General features: G+C 51.4%; 1 protein-coding gene across 12 annotated transcripts in view; it reads right to left on the minus strand.

Moving 5' to 3' along the window:
* The window catches only part of KLHDC3 (kelch domain containing 3), a 35,586-nt gene that overhangs the window by 996 nt on the left and 17,052 nt on the right, over positions 1-17,538 (minus strand). For 3 of the 12 annotated variants that reach the window (XM_043544178.1, XM_043544181.1, XM_043544179.1), the window contains 8 exons: positions 15,330-15,445; positions 12,734-12,805; positions 12,280-12,493; positions 11,828-11,914; positions 9,935-10,043; positions 1,283-1,356; positions 657-735; positions 6-153 (listed from right to left, as the gene is read on the minus strand). In XM_043544178.1, the coding sequence (XP_043400113.1) occupies positions 24-153; positions 657-735; positions 1,283-1,356; positions 9,935-10,043; positions 11,828-11,914; positions 12,280-12,493; positions 12,734-12,805; positions 15,330-15,445 (881 nt within the window). In that variant the 3' untranslated portion in view covers positions 6-23. Of the gene's footprint in view, position 1; positions 154-656; positions 736-1,282; positions 1,357-3,622; positions 7,249-9,934; positions 10,044-11,827; positions 11,915-12,279; positions 12,494-12,733; positions 12,806-15,329; positions 15,446-17,538 lie in introns of those variants that run through there. The other 9 variants (XM_037896292.2, XM_043544182.1, XM_037896293.2 and 6 more) reach the window with 7 other exon arrangements.

The following is a 17,538-nucleotide window of genomic DNA, read 5'->3' on the forward strand; positions in this document are numbered from 1 at the left end:
AGAGACCGAGGTTTCCAGCTTCCTCATCTGGTGCCAGCCCTCATCCCCACCAGGTCTGTGTCCTGGGCATTGCGCGCCCCCTCAGTTTGGCCCTGGTGGAACACCAATAGATGCATACAGTAGCCCGAGTCCCAAATCAGTCTCACTGCTGGCCTGCAGGATAGAAAAGCAGTTCCCCTTCACCAATGCTAAGAAGCTCCCAAACCCCACTCTACCCAGATGTGGATGGTGGGGCCCCAAACGTGATCAGCTGGGGGATTACACCTTATTTATTAAAGAGTGGTTCTTTTTTATTAAAGCTGGGGTTGTTCATGGGCGTGTGTGCAAACTGCTGAATGAGGGAGCTGGGCATGGGGGGCTCCAAAGAATCCCCATCAGGAGTGCGTTTGGCAAGCCAAGAGGTGGGCAGAGAGGGGGAGGTAGGGCATTAGGGGCCTGGGTGGGAGTGTGGCCCAAGGATCTGAGGGCAGAGTGTCCACCCCCATCAGTGTGTGTGACACCTTCCCAGAGCTTCCAACAGTGCTATTGCCCAGCTAGCAGACCCCATGGGTGAGGCTCCCTGACCAGCTTCCACCTACAGCTGCTTGGGTCTGGGAGCCTGGGACAGGAATGCTAAGAGGCCAGCTGTCAGAGAGCCGGAGGAGCAGCATCCCTACCTGATGTCATGTGGGAGGCAGGACTGGTCCAGGCTGTGCTGAATCACTGCCAGCTTACACAGTGTCTTCAGACTAGGGCCTATGGAGAGAAGGGCACACCAGGTGTTAGTGCCGCCAACATCCAGGAGAGAGATGGAATTGCTCTTGCTTGGGGGAAGGGGGAAAGGGCAGGCACCAGCTCAGAGTCCAGATAAACTACCATAGGCAGCAGCCACATGGGTGTGGACGGCAAAGATCTCTTAGGCTATTTGTGCAGCCTGAGGCAGGCAAACCAGAGGCTGCACCTGCGTGGAGGAGGGCCTGCTTGGTGTGAACCAGTATAGCTAGAGACAGAGCAGCTGCAGCCTTGCTCCAGGGCCTGGACTTTTAAGACTGAGCACCTGCAGGTCAGCTCCTATGTCTGTATTTAGGCTGCTAGAAGTAGGAGGAAGGTTTCTGGAGTGCAGAGCCCTCTGTGACTCCAGCGGGAGCTGTAGGAAGCACTGCACTTTTGAAGTCAGGCCACTTATTTAGGGGCCTCAATCTGGCCATAGGAGCTAGCCTTCAGGTCCCAGGGTTGAGAGACCTGGCCAGAGGGTAGCCCTGGGGCAGGAGGACACAGCCATGGTGAGGAGATGCTCACGTACTGAAGTCCAGGATGTAGAGGTCCGAGTGATCCATCAGGTCAAATTCGTCCCCCATTCCCTCCTCCGGAGATGGGCTGTGGGAGCCAATCAGAACAGTCAGTAACTGCAGCAGTGCTCCTCATGTGGGCTTGATGTTGCTCTGATTCTGGGGGTTAGGGAGGGACCCTAGGTCCAACCAAGATATGAGGGACTGTACAGCAGAGCTGAGCTACCAGGGGCATGGGCTCAGCCCCTACAGCCTTCCCCACAGATCCTTGGCAGTTAGCTTCCACCACCGCCACTCTACTGAGGGGAGCCATATCCTGGCACCACTCTCTCTGCCCCCAGCCTCCTGGATTGCCTCCACCCCCTTCAACAGTCATTCCTTCCCATGGCTTCTGATTAGGGCTCAACTGGCTCCCTTCCCATTTCTATCTCAGAGGTTCCCCTAAGACAGCTTTGCCTCCTTCTCCCACATTAGGGGCCCTGAAGGTTTCATCCTTAGTAGCCCTCCCCTCCCACCTTCTTCGGGTGACCACCTGGATTCCCATCCCCTCTATGCCAATGACACCTATGCCTCTCCCTGCTCTATTCAGTCCTGTACCTGCAATTATCTCTTAGCTGGCTGGCTGCCCACTCAATCATCCAGGCAAAAAAGCAACACCTCTTTCCTAGAAACCTGTTCTTCCTCTCCCCATCACAGCCAAGAACGCTACCCCCTCCCAGTTAATAGGAGGCTTCCAGCCTCCAGCTTACATTAGACTGCTCAGTTATTCAGGCCGAGTGCCAGATCCTGCTGGTTCTTCCTCCATCTCATCTTGGAAATCTGGCCCGCTTCCCCCTTGCCCAGGCTTTGTCATCTGCTGCAGCCCTCTCCTCTCTGGCCTCCCAGCTCCCTTTCAAGTCTGGCCCAAGAACTGCAGGGAGAATCATCTTCTCCATTCGCTATTTCTAGCCTATCACTCTCCCAGGCCTGCACTGACCTCAGTCTGCATCATTCAGACTCCTCATTTCCTGCCCTCAGAGCTCTGCTCCTGCCTACAGCTCCCCCACTACCCTGCTCTAACCCCATTGCATGGACCTCCCCTCCACTTCACTTCCTCCAGTTAGAACCGGACTCTTAATAGAGATTTAAGGTGCATGAGAAAGACGTGTCTGTAACAAAGTCACTCCTGCTTCCCCCACAACCCCAGATCAGAGGCCTCATCCTTGCGCATCCACATGCAGAGCCCTCTCTCATTTCAAGTGCAAGAGGATCTGGCAGGAGCCTGTTCTTACACAGTGCTGTGAACATGGCTGGCCCTTTGCAAGTTGCCACACTCTAGAGCTCAGAGCACACACACACAAGCCTGTGCCCCATAATGGCCCAGGACAGGAGCCACCTTCAAGCTGCTGGAGACCAGACAGCTCTCATCTGAGGGAGGAGAAACCCAAGCATGCTGGGAAGGGGACACTGGGCTGGCACAGAATACAGATTTGTGTGCACAAGCATCTGCCCAGCCTTCTTCAGCTTCTCCCCTTCCCTAACAAGCCAGGCTCCTTGTGCTGCCCCCACAGCAGGCGGGGCCGGATGTTCCAGCACCAGCTGGAAAACTCATTACCGCAGAAGGCCAGAGACACCTAGCAGGCAGCTGACTCGGGAGCAAGACAGAAAGAATGGAATCCGGGGCTGATGTCAGGTCACTCAAGAGCAGCAGCATTTCTAGGGCCTTCTCTGCAGACAAAGTGTGCTAGGAAACTTGGGTAGTGGCAGCTTTAAGGAGACATTGCTGCTGTGGGAGGCAGGCTTCCAACACAGGTTTCTCTGGAAGAACAGTTAAGCAGCCAGGAATTTTAAAAGGCCACACTGAGGAGACCAGCCAGCCTCTGCTTAACCCCAGAGCAGAACAATGGTGGGAGTAGTTGGTGCTGCATAGGCCAGCCCTTCACAGACCATGGGCCTGCTCCCATCCCAGTCAAGTGAGCGGATGTAGACTGAAGGAGCAGAACGGGTACTGGAATGGAGTGCAGTGAGAAGCAAGAAGAAAGTGCCAGTCACACTGGCTCTAGGACAGGATTATTTACTCCCTTTCCATGAGGCACAGCACATTTCAAGACAGTCCAAGTACACGTCATTAAAGCACTTAGAACAGTGGTCCTTTAAACAGACGCAACCTTAGCAGAGCTGCTGTTCACTCAGCTACAGCAGTGAGGAAATGGGCAAGGGCTGGGGAAAGAAAAAGCAGTAAGAGTAAAATTTAAAAGGAGAGGCCAAGGTCAAAACTAACCTAGACTAGGAAAAATTAACAGATGCTGATCATCAAGGGCTGGGAAACACCTTTCAGGGAGAACATCGGGGCATTCTTCCACCACCCCACATACCTACAAGGGCTAGTACCCAACCCTCACATACTCTTCAGGGAGGGTCCTGTCTTCTTAGATGTCTTGAGGGCCTGCCACGTTTTTGGAACATATGCAATCAACTGGAGAACTGGGAGACTTCATAAGCTTGCTGCTTGTTTGTGGTGTGCAGCTGAGTCACTGGGTCTCCATTTCCATTCCTTGAGCTGCAGAGACTTTGCGGGTAACAAGTAAACATTTTCTTTTTCTGCAAGTCACAGGACAGAGAGCACTGACCCTCCTGGGGATGAAACCAGCACATGCAGAGAGCCAGACAATTTCAGAGGTAGAAGGGCTGCTCCTGTAGCACTCTCAAACACAGCTCCCTAATATTCTCCCCAAAGAAAGGTGCTTTTGGTGCAAGACAAAGGCTCCAGATTGCTACAGGCCAGTGAAAAGAGCAGCTGCTGAGCTAGTAGCTACCAGGACTTCTGCAGAGCCCATGAGAGGGATGCCCCTCCCACTGCAATTCTGTAGCTACCAATTGCTAGTGCCCATCATCTTAGGGAAAATGCTTAAAAACGAACAGCTAGATTCTGCAGACTCTAGTGAAATGTGTGACACCCCTGCTTAAGTAGCTAAGTGCCAATGCTCCTCATGCAGAGATCAGCCCTTGGCCTGGCCCGCTCCTCCCCAGGAACGGCATTGCTTGGCTTCAGCTCAGAACCTCCCCAAGTTCTTCATTAGAAAACATGAAGGCACATTTGCGATGAAGGTTTGCAGCATACTGAAACGTGCATAAGCAGGGCCCTGCTGCCCTTCCCAAGATTCCCTGGCCGCTCTTAGCGAGTCACTTTTATAGTGCCTTTATCACTTTCTGGGTGTTAAACAGCTTCTCTTCCTGGTTACAAGCTATTTCAAGAAGCATTTCAGCTGCTCCATTCATATCCCAAAAGGGGGAAGCTGGACAAAGTTATAAGAAACTGACAAAAGGTAATTAGGCTGGAAATGCTCATACAGCCTTAATCAGGGGGGCACTGTAAGCGTCAGTCAGAAATACTTCATCTCCATTCTAAAACGGACACAGCTCAACAAGTTCAGAGGCCTGACTGGTTAAAGGAATGGTACCAAGTGATCTCTGTACCACTCCTTTCAAGCCAGTCCCAACTAATTTGGAACCTGAAGTTGTTGCCATCTGATGGCTGTTCTGTGACCTGTGAAAGGAGTTCCAATTTCAGGCTAGCTCCTAGCAGACTGGCACCCTCTGGTGCATTCCCAGTAGAGACGCCAAGACCTACATGAGCCAGAATGACTTGAATCCCTTCTCCCAACTGGCAAGAGGCACATTAATGCAGGACACACTGTCCCTGCCAATCTGTCCTCTGAATAAGTACAGCACAATCTCCATGGTGGAAAGCTATTATCAGATGTTAAAAATTGTACATAAGAGTCTGAGTTCACTCACAAGTCCCACTCTAGCATGGAATGGGATAGTTTAAAGTGACACAGATGGAACTTTCAGATCTCAGCTGGCAGACGAGCATCAGTGGCGACTTCTCACTCAGGTTCTGCCCGTCTCAAGCCTTTGTGCATGAGGATCAGAGGGCTGGTAAGGGACCCAAGGCAGAGGAGACACAGAATGTGGAGGCAGACAACCTCCCCAGTCCTTACTCCAGCACCAGGGGGCAGCCTTACCACCCTGCTGCCATGAGTGATCAGTGCAGCAGCCACATTGGCAGAGACAGTACCTGTTGCTGATGGGTCCCATCTGTCTTAGCTCAGGAAAGAGCCCTTTAATCCCACCACGGTGTAGCGGTTTCATAGCCAGGATAATCTAATCTTATCTCACATCCACGTCACAGGAAACCCTAATGCATCCCTTATCTTTCAGAGGGACAGCCAGCAGGCCCCATGTCTGCTGAATTATCACCACACACTGAGGGGGCTAAGGGAAGCCCGAGTTCAAGGCCAGGAGAGCAGCTAAGGGATGAGAGTCAGTGTGAACAGCTCCCAGGAAAGGGAGTCTCAGGACACATCCTCATCCACTATCAGCCAGACACCAGCAAAGCTTCCTGCTTCAGGCCCCATCTCCCACGGGGCCAGCACTCTGAGCTGCTTCCAACACGCTTGGACAGATTGGGCAGAGTGGAAGCTGCAGAAAGGGAGGGCTCTGAGGCAGCAGCAGCAACTGGTTGAGCGGGGGCTCCTGGATGGAAAAGCAGGGGCATCCAAGCTCATTTGGAAGCCCTGGGTTCCTTACCAGATTCCTTTTCAAGTTACACATTGTATATTCCATGCGAAAGAGACCTCACTCCTAAACACACGAGAGTCAGGAAACACACAGCCTAAGACAAGGATGCTTCCCCCTTTGAAGGGTCCAGCAGAGTTCTCCTGTCCCCCTTAGGTACACATAAGCACCCTGTAACGGAACATTTACGGAAGACCACCCCTCCACTCACCTCCAAGGTCCTTGGGGTGCTGTAACGTTATATTGGAGGGAATCTGATCTGGCCATATTGTAATCCCTGTGACCCAGAGGCAGAGCTAAGAGGGAACTCTGCCTGAGCTCTGCACTGTTCATGGGGTAGCCACAATACTACACTGACACATTTTACTTGGAGAGACCCTGGTTAAAAGTATTAGTGCTGTGGCTGCAGTGTGCAGAACTGGCTTCAGGCAGGAATGCCATGGGATCATGTCTGGCAGCACTGGGGTAGGTAGAAACTCACAGGCTGGCTCAGACTTAGGAGCCTCACATCTGCCAGTGGCAGGGCTGGGAGATGCAGAGAAGAGAAACTCACAGCCTGGTCCATCCTCTCTGCCCCGGGATCCCGAGCCCCACAAGCCTCAAGGCAGGCTACAGCTAGGACTCTGATGAATGCAGTGTGGGAGGGAATTGATGTATGTGGGCGAGACATGTCTGAGATCTGAGGGGACACTGCATTTCCATGTAGCGTTTGGGGCAGGCTGGGTTGGAAAGAGCACAGACTGAAGGTCTCTGGATGGAGTGTAGGAATGCATTTGGACCACATTGCACCAGATACACAGACTGCCTAGCCCAGCTTCTAAAGGACTCCTCCAAGAGCCTTTAGCACTTAGACAATGAGGCAGCTGCCACAGCAGGGAGAAAACAGTTCCTTTGGATGGGACAGGCAGAATAGAGGGGGGCCTCACTTTCCCTTCACCAGGAGCCAGCCGCTTCTGCCACGCAGCTGGCCAGGGGCTGCCTGCTGTTATTGTTTCAGTTCTCCTCTTTAATCCCTTCCTCTGTGCTGAAATTTTATCTCTGCTCTTTCTCCCCACTTCCTGGTGACCTGCAGCCTCCAGCAGACAATCCAGACTATAGGGAGCTCTCCATTTACAAGGACTTCCTGGAAAACTTCTTATCAAGCCAGCCAGCCAGCTCCAGAACACACCTGATAACTGCCTGCAGGAAGTGAACCAGCCCCTCCCAGGCTAGCTAGCCCCCTCCCCAGCTCTGAGAGAGGCCCAGCAATCCTGATCTGCTGCAGCTCCTACTCGCTACCAAAGTTCAGTTTGAAGAACCCGTGTTGCTTGCAAGCAATGTGAAATGGTTGATTTGAAGAACCCATGTTGCTTGAGAGAATGTGAAATGGTTGATTCTCAACGTGTCTTAAGACAGCAGCTTCCAATCTGCTCAACGTAAACTGTGACAATAGAGACAAGACTGCAGGAATGCATGCTGTTAGGCTGGCCCTTCTGCCGAAGCCAAGCGCCTTCAGAGAAGAGCCTTGCTGCCTACAGGAGGCACCAAGCAGACTTTCTACCCCTACCCAACCTGCTCATTCAGCTCTCAGTGGACTCGCTAATCCCGGACCATTGCTTTGAAAAGCACCCCCAGCGTCACTTTCCCACTCTCCAACTTTGGAGTTCAACTGGAATCCTTCAGGAACTTTCACCTGAGGCTAAGACCCATCCTCCAGCCCCACACCTATCCCAAGGGTTACACCAAAGCCTGTACAGACTGACACTGAAGTCCTTGCCTGGTCTCCGCCACCCATCAGTGCCCAAGGGCTCTCAGCAAGCCATGCCAAGGGCCCTGGGAGAGCCCCAGCCCAGAGGTGTTTGATCCACTTCAGGCTGATGAAAGGATAAAAGGCGTTTCAAGCATCTGAACTAACATATGGTTGACACTTGGAGCAGATTTGCAAACAGGCTACACAGCCATAATCTGTCACTGCCAAGAGTTCAGAGAGCAGAGGGTCTGAGGAGGTGCTGGGGCATTTCCTTGCTTTTAGCAGCTGCTAAGTCTCTTGGCCAGATCCAGCTGCTCTGCATCCTGATGGGGTCACTGCCAGTGTTTGACAACTAAATCCCTAACTCCGGGCCCCCCATTAGCAAATGAAAACTTCAGCCAGATGCACTTTTGCAAGGGCTGCACAGGAATTGCCACCCAGCTGTAGTTCAGTGCCCCGCCATACAGCCATTGTGATCACATGGAGGGGTTCACAAGCAGCTCTAGTGACCAGGAGTTCCATATTCATTCCCTGCTAATAGACAGGCCGCTACCTTCAGCAGCAGGGGCAAGGAGGGGCAGAAGTGATGTGCTCAGCAAGGGATACTTAGGTCTTGGAGGTTTACAACAGATGGACAGACTAGGTTCCACAGCAACACTTTACAACATCACCTTTCCTCCCATAACCCCTTTCACTCAGGGCTCTCCTGTGCTTTACAGCTGTGGTGCACACCACCTGCCTTCCCAAAAGGTTAGTTCATTACCCTTATTTTACTGAAGAAATGGAGGCATGGTGAGGTAAGAGTGAGTCAGTGACAGGCCTGTACTAGGACCCAGAAGTTGTGACTTCCAGTACTCTGCTGACCACTAGACCATGCTTTGAGAGCGGACAAAGGGAGAAAGTGTGTCCTTTTGCTTCTGAGTGATGTACAAAGATGCTTGGAATTTTTTCTCCCCTCTTTGGAGAAGGAGATGACCTGGAACTTGTCACCACTTCTCAGAGAGGTCAGACTAGATGATCATGGTGCTCCCTTCTGGCCCTAAAGTCTATGAGAGGCCATTAACACAGAGACAATGACCACAGGGCACCAAGGTGCCCTGTATCCACATGGAGGAAACCTTGGGGGCAATTTCAACTTTGCAGTTGCAGCAGAATGGGAAGGAATCTGCTTTTCTTTGTTCCAAGTGCATGTTGCCAAGGCCAGACCCAGCAAGAATGCAGTACTGGGATATCATCTGCATGGTGCCAAGGGCAGAAAGTCTCACATGAACTGATCCAATAGATACTAGTGGGGAGGGAGGAGTCAGGGCTTGGCACATACCGATGAGGATTCAGTCCTCATCCTTCCACTAAAGGCTACAGAGCCTCTTGGTGCTTTGGCCAGACAGACCTACCTTGGGGGCACCTGAGTATGGCGGGGGGCGGGGGAGGAGGGAGGAATAGCACAGTGCTAGCTGAGGGGTTCCATGGGGGATAGCACAGTGCTGGTGCCTTAGTACGAGTTAGAGGAATCGGGTGGGTTTTAAACACTGGCAGATACAAAGAAGCTCCTTGCAGAGGTGCTTGGTCAGCGAGAGTCACGTGGGGGATAAGAAGTTAAAAAGGTGGTTCACTTAACTGGCCAATTCCTTGCTTTTAAGGATGTAACTGGACAGGTTGACACGCAAGCAAGCAAACTGATTTCACAGTGTTTGTTGGTAGAAGAGTCCTTGTTTATGTCATAGGACAGTGTAATATGGGGTGTGACTATGTGGAGGAGGGGTGAGCAGGGAGGGAGTGTATGGGGGGAGACAGGGAAGATCCTAGCAGGTAGAGAAGATCTCCATTCTGATAAGCCATCTATGGCTCAAAGTTCAAACAGAATCTTGGTGTGATGAGCCAAAGATGTGTGTTAGCGCAGAGATCTTCTTTGCCCAGGCCCAGAACCCCACAACACATACATTAACAACCCCTGCTCGAGACGAGGGAGCAGTCACAGGCAGGTGGGGTGTGGAAATGAAGGGGACGCTCAGTTGTCCGGGGATACAAGAGAGGTTTGGAGGGCCACCTATGCCACCTCTACTCACATTCTCCTTGTTCAGTCTCCTCCCAGACAATGCCCCAGTCTGATAAACCACCTCTTGTCAGCCTCCTCAGGGCATCTGAACCTTAACACCAACAGTGACTGAAGACAACCAACCTTTTGCCTCTGTTCAAAAGTCCTGAGTTATCTGGCTGAGATGTGCAATCCCCATGGGGCTAGGAAGGAGGATGGCTTCATTTAATCCCTTTTATGTGAAGAAAGAGGAACTAACTGCAGCCTGGGATTGAAGGGAATCCAGGGGAAACAACTCAAAGCAGGAACCCTCCACCAGGGTGCCCCTGACCCAGTACTCACCTGGTGCCCCCAAATAGGATGATCTTGTCCCCCACTCTACAGCAGCACTGCCTGCGGCGAGGGCATGGCCCTTTCCCCTTGGGGTCGATCTTCTTCCAGGAAAAAGATACTGAGGAAAAACCCACAAGTCTGTCACAGGAAAAGGAGACCGGGCCCAGGGCTCAGCACAGAGACTGAGCAAACCCCGAACAGCCCGAGTTACAAATATTTACAAGCCCAAGTCGTAGGCAGACTACCAAGTGTTAAACAATACAGTGCATCAAACACAGGGATCTGCCATGCTGGTCCCAGAACTCTACCAGATGTAAAGAGCAGCCTCCCCATGCCCCCTCCCACCATGAAAAGAGGAGCATTCCTCTGTGGACACTGCATTCAGAAGGCCTTTATTCCAGGTGCAGAGGGAAGGTTCTCATTGAGCTCAAACACAATTTCTGGGAGTCAGCACAGCGTGACCAGCATTGTGGAGTCTCTTGAGGATAGTGCATCAAAGTCACGTACATGCTCTCCATCAGTACTGGACCCGAGGAAGATCTGAGCTTATCCACCCAGCCTGCCAAACTCACCTTTGGTGATTCAGGCAGGAAAAACAACTTTCAGCCCCTTTCCCCTCCCATGTGAAGCAACAGAATGCTATATCCAGCAGAAACAAAGCCAGTCTCTCTACACAGGCCCAAGCTGTTTTGGTTCAGAACTGCAGGGATGGGCTTGGTTCATGTTTGCCAGAGAACAGGCTCCGGCTGCATTTGGAAATGGGGGTGGGAAGATGATCATGAGCAAGAGACTGGCCACCATCCCTTCCCGGTCCGTCTTTCTCCTGAAACAACTCTTCAGCATCTTCTCTTGAAGGGTGCACATGGATGCACTGCCACCTGCTGACAGCTGCCCTGAGTGCAGAGCCATTCCCAAAGAGTGACACATATGCCCATTTGAAGAGAGGGCAGCTGTGACAAGGGACTGCTGAACAGGAGACTGAAGGCTGCAGAGTCCCCATTTAATAGGATAGCAAGGACAAACAGCTTTGAATGGATGTTTTGCTGGGGCTCCTGAAAATGTCGAACCCATTCAAGAAATTGCAGATATTAACCCTGTTCAGCAGCACACTCATTAGCCCACAGATCTGTCTCTGAGGAAAGCAGACTGAGCGTTACTATCCCCCAGACAAGCACTTAGCACTTCTATAGGCCTTCAAGTGCTCCAAGCACTTAGCAAATATTAATCCAGCCTCATGATTCCCCAGGAGGTAGGACAGCATCATCCTTTTCTACAGATGGGGGACGTGAGACACACTGCAGAGATTTGCCCATAGTCATGGGCTGACCTCTACTTCCTGGCTCTCTTCCTCTTGGTCCGCAGAATTAAGTCTTTTGGTATCAAAGTAGCAGGGGGCTGGGGTGTTAGGAGGGGTCAGGCTAGAGTTCAAAGTGAATGGCTTCCCCCTGCTGAAGCCAGGATCTCCCCCATGTTCCACACTCTCTAGGGGAACCCACCACTTTTCCTTAGCTTCCTTGCTGAAGTTTCCTTCTTTAGATTATCTAGTTTCTGGACAGAGTGCAGCGTACTGCCACAGAGGGTGAATCAGACTTCTCTTTTCTAGCTGGAAGTGCATGTCTGCATTACTTCACTTGTTTCCAGCAAAGCGATTTGAAGCCAGCACTATGAAAAAGTCACAAGCTGATTTACACTAGCAATGTCAAAGAATGGCATTTCACTGCCAGATCATTGATAGTGTGTATCTATGTATTTGTGTGTGGGTATTCACAAGCTCTTTGGGGCCTGGACAGCGTCTTCCAGGATGAGTGTATCACATCCAGCATAAGGGGGCTCTGATCACAACCAACAACCTTGGGCACTATCACACTACAAATAAAGTGAGAAAAGTTTGAGTCTAAATACCTGGATCAAATTTCCAGAGATCATGGAAATGTCTGTTCAAACGTGCATTGTAGCCACCAAATATATATAACTCCCCATTGTAGCCAACTGCAGGGAGCAAGGAGAAACATCAGCACACACAGGACAGAACCAAGCTTGTGCCAGCCTCCCAACAGCCACAAATATAAAGGAAAGAGGTCCCAGTTACTTCCCTTCCAACATGCCCTCTTCACGTTTGAGGCAGCATGCGCGGTTCTTCACCTGCACAGGATTACATCATGCATCTGCTTTCCAGCAGGACACACGTGTCATTGTGCATCCCCTGCCATCCCCCCTTCTACCCAGAGAACTAGACACTCCTTTCACTCTCCTAGCAGACCAGGAAGGCTGCGCACACCTCTACTTCTTCCCATTTGGCCTAAGGAGTCCTAAGCCCTTCCTTGCCCCATGTTCCCTGGAGTGAGACAACTCACATGCCGAGTGGCTCCTCCTGCCTTCAGGGAGCAATGGAGTAGGAGGGGAGTCCAGCCAGGAGTTTGTTTCAGTGTCAAACACTTTAATTCGGTTACAGTAGATCTCATTGTTGGAGTGAAAGGGCCCAAAGCGATCTGCTCTGCCACCAAATACATACATCTTTGTCCCAATGATGGTGGCCGAGTGGAAGTCTCTCCAGCGAGCTGGTGTGCCCTGGAACAACACAGGCTCCTAGTAAGTAAAGCCAGTGAAAATGCAGATTACCCCAGGAGATGATTTAACTGGGATTGGGTGGCCCAGTTTAGAGATGAGCAGCCAGCCCACAGAGAACTTACGCTCCTGCAGGTTCCAACCAAGTGAGACAGAAGTGACACAGCAGGTATATGCAATATCCCTGAAGGGTAGCAGAGGTGAAGGGTTCGACATGGGCCAAAGGGATAAACAGACACTGACCTTCGCTGAGATTAGAGTCCACATCATGTTGCTGGTATCCAACTTGTGGATGTCATTTGAGAAGCAGTCAGCCTGGAAGAGAGCCCAATTACCCAATCGTTAGGCAGACCAGGACCTCATGGCCTTCAGGACACTAACATGGCCTAGAGACCTGGAATATCCTCTGGAAACTGGAAGTCCACTGACTCACGTCTGATGTAAAACTCATTCGGTGCACAGGATGGACAGCTTCTGGGAATGAGGCAACTGCCCAGGATTTCTTATCCCCTATCATTCAGCAGGTGGACCCAGGCCTTGTTTACTGGACATCATTCACAGCCCATACTGGATTTGGAACAACTATTAATTGCCTCCTGGGCTTTTCTCTGGTGCTCATCACCATAATATCAGAGTGCTTTGCAAACCAGAGAGTCTCCAGCCAATAGCTGCACAACTATTCACTACTTTTGGGTGCCCAGCTCGAAATGCCTACCGCTAGATTTTTCAGAGATGCTAAGCACCCACAGCTCCCACACAGTTCAAATGGCAGTTTTGAGTGCTCAGCACTTCTGAAAGTCAGGTCCCCACTGTCTGTGAAAATCCTAGTGAGAGCAATATGTCCACTGCCACATGGGAAATCTGTGGCAAAGCTTGTTTCTCCTGGGTCCCAGACCAGTTCCTTAAGTACAAGGGTATCCTAGCTCTTCCTGCAACTCCATAGCTCATTCAGTATCACATTCTAACTTTTGCTACAAGTGAGGCAACGATTTTAAGACAATAGGCTCATTCACTGTCCATCCTGTGCAATGAGGAGGAAAAGGTCCTGCAGACAAGAGATAGTGATCACATAGTTAAAGACTGCATCATAATGCACATGCACAAACGGGCAGAACCAAAGTAGCCCAGGCAACATTAATTCTGGCAATTCCTAATGTAAGTGCTTAACTTCATGACACTAATGGGCTTTGTATGTAATTTCGTAGGAGTTTTATAAACAGAGACCCACAAGTTCCATATGCAACTGTAGTGACCCCTACACATAGATCATTAGCCGGTTTGAATCCAGGATCATCAGATCCACTGCATAATCCTCTAGCTCAAAGGGCTGGACTAACTCTGCTAGCTAGTAGCAGTAAGAAAAGGAGTACACGGCTGTTACTCTGAAACCTAGTAGCAGTAGCAAGCTGTTATCTAACTGGCCAGCCTTTACAGTGGGGGAAGAAAACACATTTGCTAGCATTACACATAGCCAAGCATATACAGTTGGCATACTCATTCTGAGCAGCAGTGTGTCTAAGTAATCAAGACTTGTGTCCAACATGAAATACCTGGTTGCTATTTCCAGTTCTGCCAGAAGTGAGCTCATGCAATCTCATCTGTAAAATGGGGGAGGGGCCAAGGGGAGAATCATACTTGCCTACCTCCAAGGGTAGAAGTATGAGAACTTGCTAAACAAGGACAGAACTACTGTTAGCCAAAACAAGATGAATACAATTGTGCTAGTCTAGGAGCCAGAGGACCTGCACAACTGCCCTTAGGCTAACAGTACTTCGATATTCTCCTGGGGAACTCAGCAAGGCTTGGGGCATATCTGTGGCAGACAGAACGTTCAGAGAGTTAAGCTGCACAGAATAAGTTCTACTGTACAAATACAAATGGCAATTTTCCATGGCTCGAATCTTGGCCAAATCGAAGTGGATTTTCACAGGGTATCTTTCCCTTTGACCCTAGAACAGATGTCAATTTAGAGACTTGGCTCCAAACCTTTGAGCTGCTCAATTTGTTGTCAAGAACAAGCTAATTGTTTTTGCTTATTCCCCCCCCACCCCGAAATATTCCACATGACGCACAGACCAAGCCTAAAACATTTCAGCTGTAACTCCTGAAATTTGGCCAAGTTATCAGGAACTAAAACAAGGGGATTATGCTGGAAAGTGTTCAGCACAGTGGTGCTGGAACATTTGTAGCAGTGGAGGTGCTGAAAGTCAGCTCCCTTACCCCTGTCCTCCCGCCCCGCCTCCACACTGACGCTGGGAGCAGGGGACCCGGAGAGCGGTAAGGGGGCCGAGGTCACAGGTGGGGGCAGGCATGGGGCCAGGAGCAGAGCCCTGGGCAGGGGCCAGCAGCCGGGACCCCACATGTGGGCCAAGAGCAGACCCCCAGCCCTGGGGCCAGGCCCTGGGACTGGAGCCCCTACTGAGCGGGGAGCCAGGCATGGGGCCAGCAGCTAGGGAGCAGGACCGGTGGCCAGGGCCCCAGGAGCAGAGCCCCGGGCATGAAGCCAGCAGCTGAGACCTGAGCCCCAGGTGAGATGAGGTGAGGGGCTGGGGAATGGAGTATGGGCAGAGGCCCGGGATCAGGGCATAGGCGCACGAAGCACCCCCAGGTTTTACGCACAGAGCCAGTGGCTGGGGAGTGGGGCCAGTGCCCCCGCATAAAACTGCAGCACACCCTACTTCTCACGCTTATGGTTCAGCGGTCTTAAATATGGGTGTTCCTCTGTTGTGCCAGTAGTAGTATTCTGGTTACCAGGACAAGCTGTTAGAGAGTAGGGGGTTCCTCAGGTGTTGCCAGACTTCTCCAGACAGACAGACACGTTATGCCAGAGACCACCTACCAGCTGCTCATAGCCTCCGAAGATATACATGGTCTTTCCGAGGACACAAGCCGAGTGCCCATCTCTCGCTCCTGGGACCATTCCAGAGACCTTGGGCGTGAACCATTTGTGATTGTCTAAAATACAGAGACAATGGATGTTAAGAGCAGACACCAAACAGCAGACTTGGGGATGGGAGGCTGAATGGGAACAGTTCTTAGGAGGACATCCTTCCAAGGAAATAAAGGCCACCACCTCCCAAAGGAGGAAGCCATCCCCTTCCCCCTACGTCCATGCCAAAGACTGGAACTGTTGATATTGTACATGGGCCATCCGCCATGAGTGCTGGTGGGAAGCTCTCTAAGGCCAGGCCACCTGCCAGGGCTTCCACAGACAGGGGTCTTGTGGGACCTAAATTCTGTGGCAAGGCCTGCCGATTCCTGTGACAGTGATGCTGAATTCTGCAGCCATTCCGAATATGTTTTTAACAACCCGAGTACCCCCAGTCAGCACAGTACCCCTTAGGGAGCCTTTAATTTTCTATTGATGTAAAGCTCATTTGAGCAGCTCCTCAATTGTGCAGTTGCATATTTTCAGTCACCAGGCTGCACAGAACTTTGTAGTAACAGTAAGCATGGGGGCAGCATTTGAGATGCTGGCTGCCTTAGGTGGCTGAAGTATGCAGCACTCTAGAACCTTCTCAGAGGGTCAAAGGCATTTCCCACTTGCTTGCGTCAGTGGATTTACTCCAAGAGCCACTGTCATGAGCAAGGGAGCCCCTCTCCCTGAATTATCTGCTCTTTCCATCATTACAGTACTTGTCCCCCTCCTGTTCACCCTTCCTCACTTGCACCTTTTCCCATCCCTCCAGAGTTTCCACCTTGCTGCCCCTCTGTTCTCCTTTCCCACAAGTCCACCTGCCCCAGTCATTTTATTCAGCTCTCTCTCTGTGAAGTGCTCCTTGGTCTGCAAGCTTTGGGGACTGACTCCATTCAGGGGAGTCTCCATGCCCAGTTAAACACATTCTCCATGCAGAGCAATGTGAAACGGAGCCAGTGAGAGTCACTGCCAATCTCATGCAGGCACCTGTCCCGGGACCCCACTGACAAGCACAGATAAGCCTTGGAGCAGCAGGAGATCCCCTCAGTGCTGCTAGCAGCCAGCAGCAGTGCTTATTTCAGGAAGTGGCAAAATTGGGATCTGCTCAACATTCTCCAAGAAACAAGAACTTCTCTGAACTTGGCCTCCAGCCATAGTTATCTGCCCAGACTCCAGCTGGAGCTGAATGAAGGGGCCTGCTGGAAGGTCAGTGAAAGCACTACAGAGACAGTAAGCAGAAAGGGAAAGTGAGCATTGCTCCCACCAGAATTCCAGCCATGCTTGGGGCCACTTCCAAAGCCAGTCATGTGATATCATAAAAAGCCCAGCCAAGAACAATATCAGAAATCAGAGATAGAGACACTTAGGACACCTGATCTAGTCCACACCTGCACCCCCACTCGTCAGAGCAGGCCTATACCCTGCAGCAGTCCTCAGGGCTTTGTGCAATCTAAAGTGACTCACCCAATGGGGCTTCCATCACTTCCTCTGCATGAAGCAGGATTAGCAGTGCCCACTTTCCAGGCTTGGAGAGGAACTGGCACATGTGCATGGAAGACTGGGCAGGGTTTTGGACTAGGACAGAAGCCTGGGGCCTTTCCATCAGTTTTCACTTAACACTACTCCTAAACGGCTTTAGCCAGCAGCTGCATAGGGCCAGCTGCCTCAGGCCCTTTGTGTCTGCAATGGTTTGCTAGGGCTGCCCTCTCCAGCTGGGCTTGTCAGAAGAGAGAGAGCTCCAACAGCAGCCTAAGTAAAGAGCCCATGCAGCAAGCCATTCCCTCCAGACCTCAAAAGGGGTAGGCAACTAATATCCCTCTAATTTCACCCCGAGAGCCTATTTCTCTTCGGTCCGTGAATCCTACTTGCCTCCACATCCCCTTTGCCATTCTTCTGAAATCTCTCTTCACCTATTCCCTGATGCCCTAGTTCTGATCTGCCCCACCAGCTGCAAGTCACCCAACACCCATCAAGCCCACTCAGATCCCTTCATTGCTTCCTCACTGTGCTGAAGTGCCTCTTCCTTACCTTCCAGGCTCCACCCAGCTCTGACCAGACCTGCTTACTGCCGCCCCCCCTCTTACTCACTACAACTTCTGTATCCTGTTCCTGCTTTTGTCTTTGCTCCCAC

The sequence above is a fragment of the Chelonia mydas genome, chromosome 3 (genome assembly GCF_015237465.2).
Source record: "Chelonia mydas isolate rCheMyd1 chromosome 3, rCheMyd1.pri.v2, whole genome shotgun sequence".
In the NCBI taxonomy this organism is placed as follows: Eukaryota; Metazoa; Chordata; order Testudines; family Cheloniidae; genus Chelonia; species Chelonia mydas.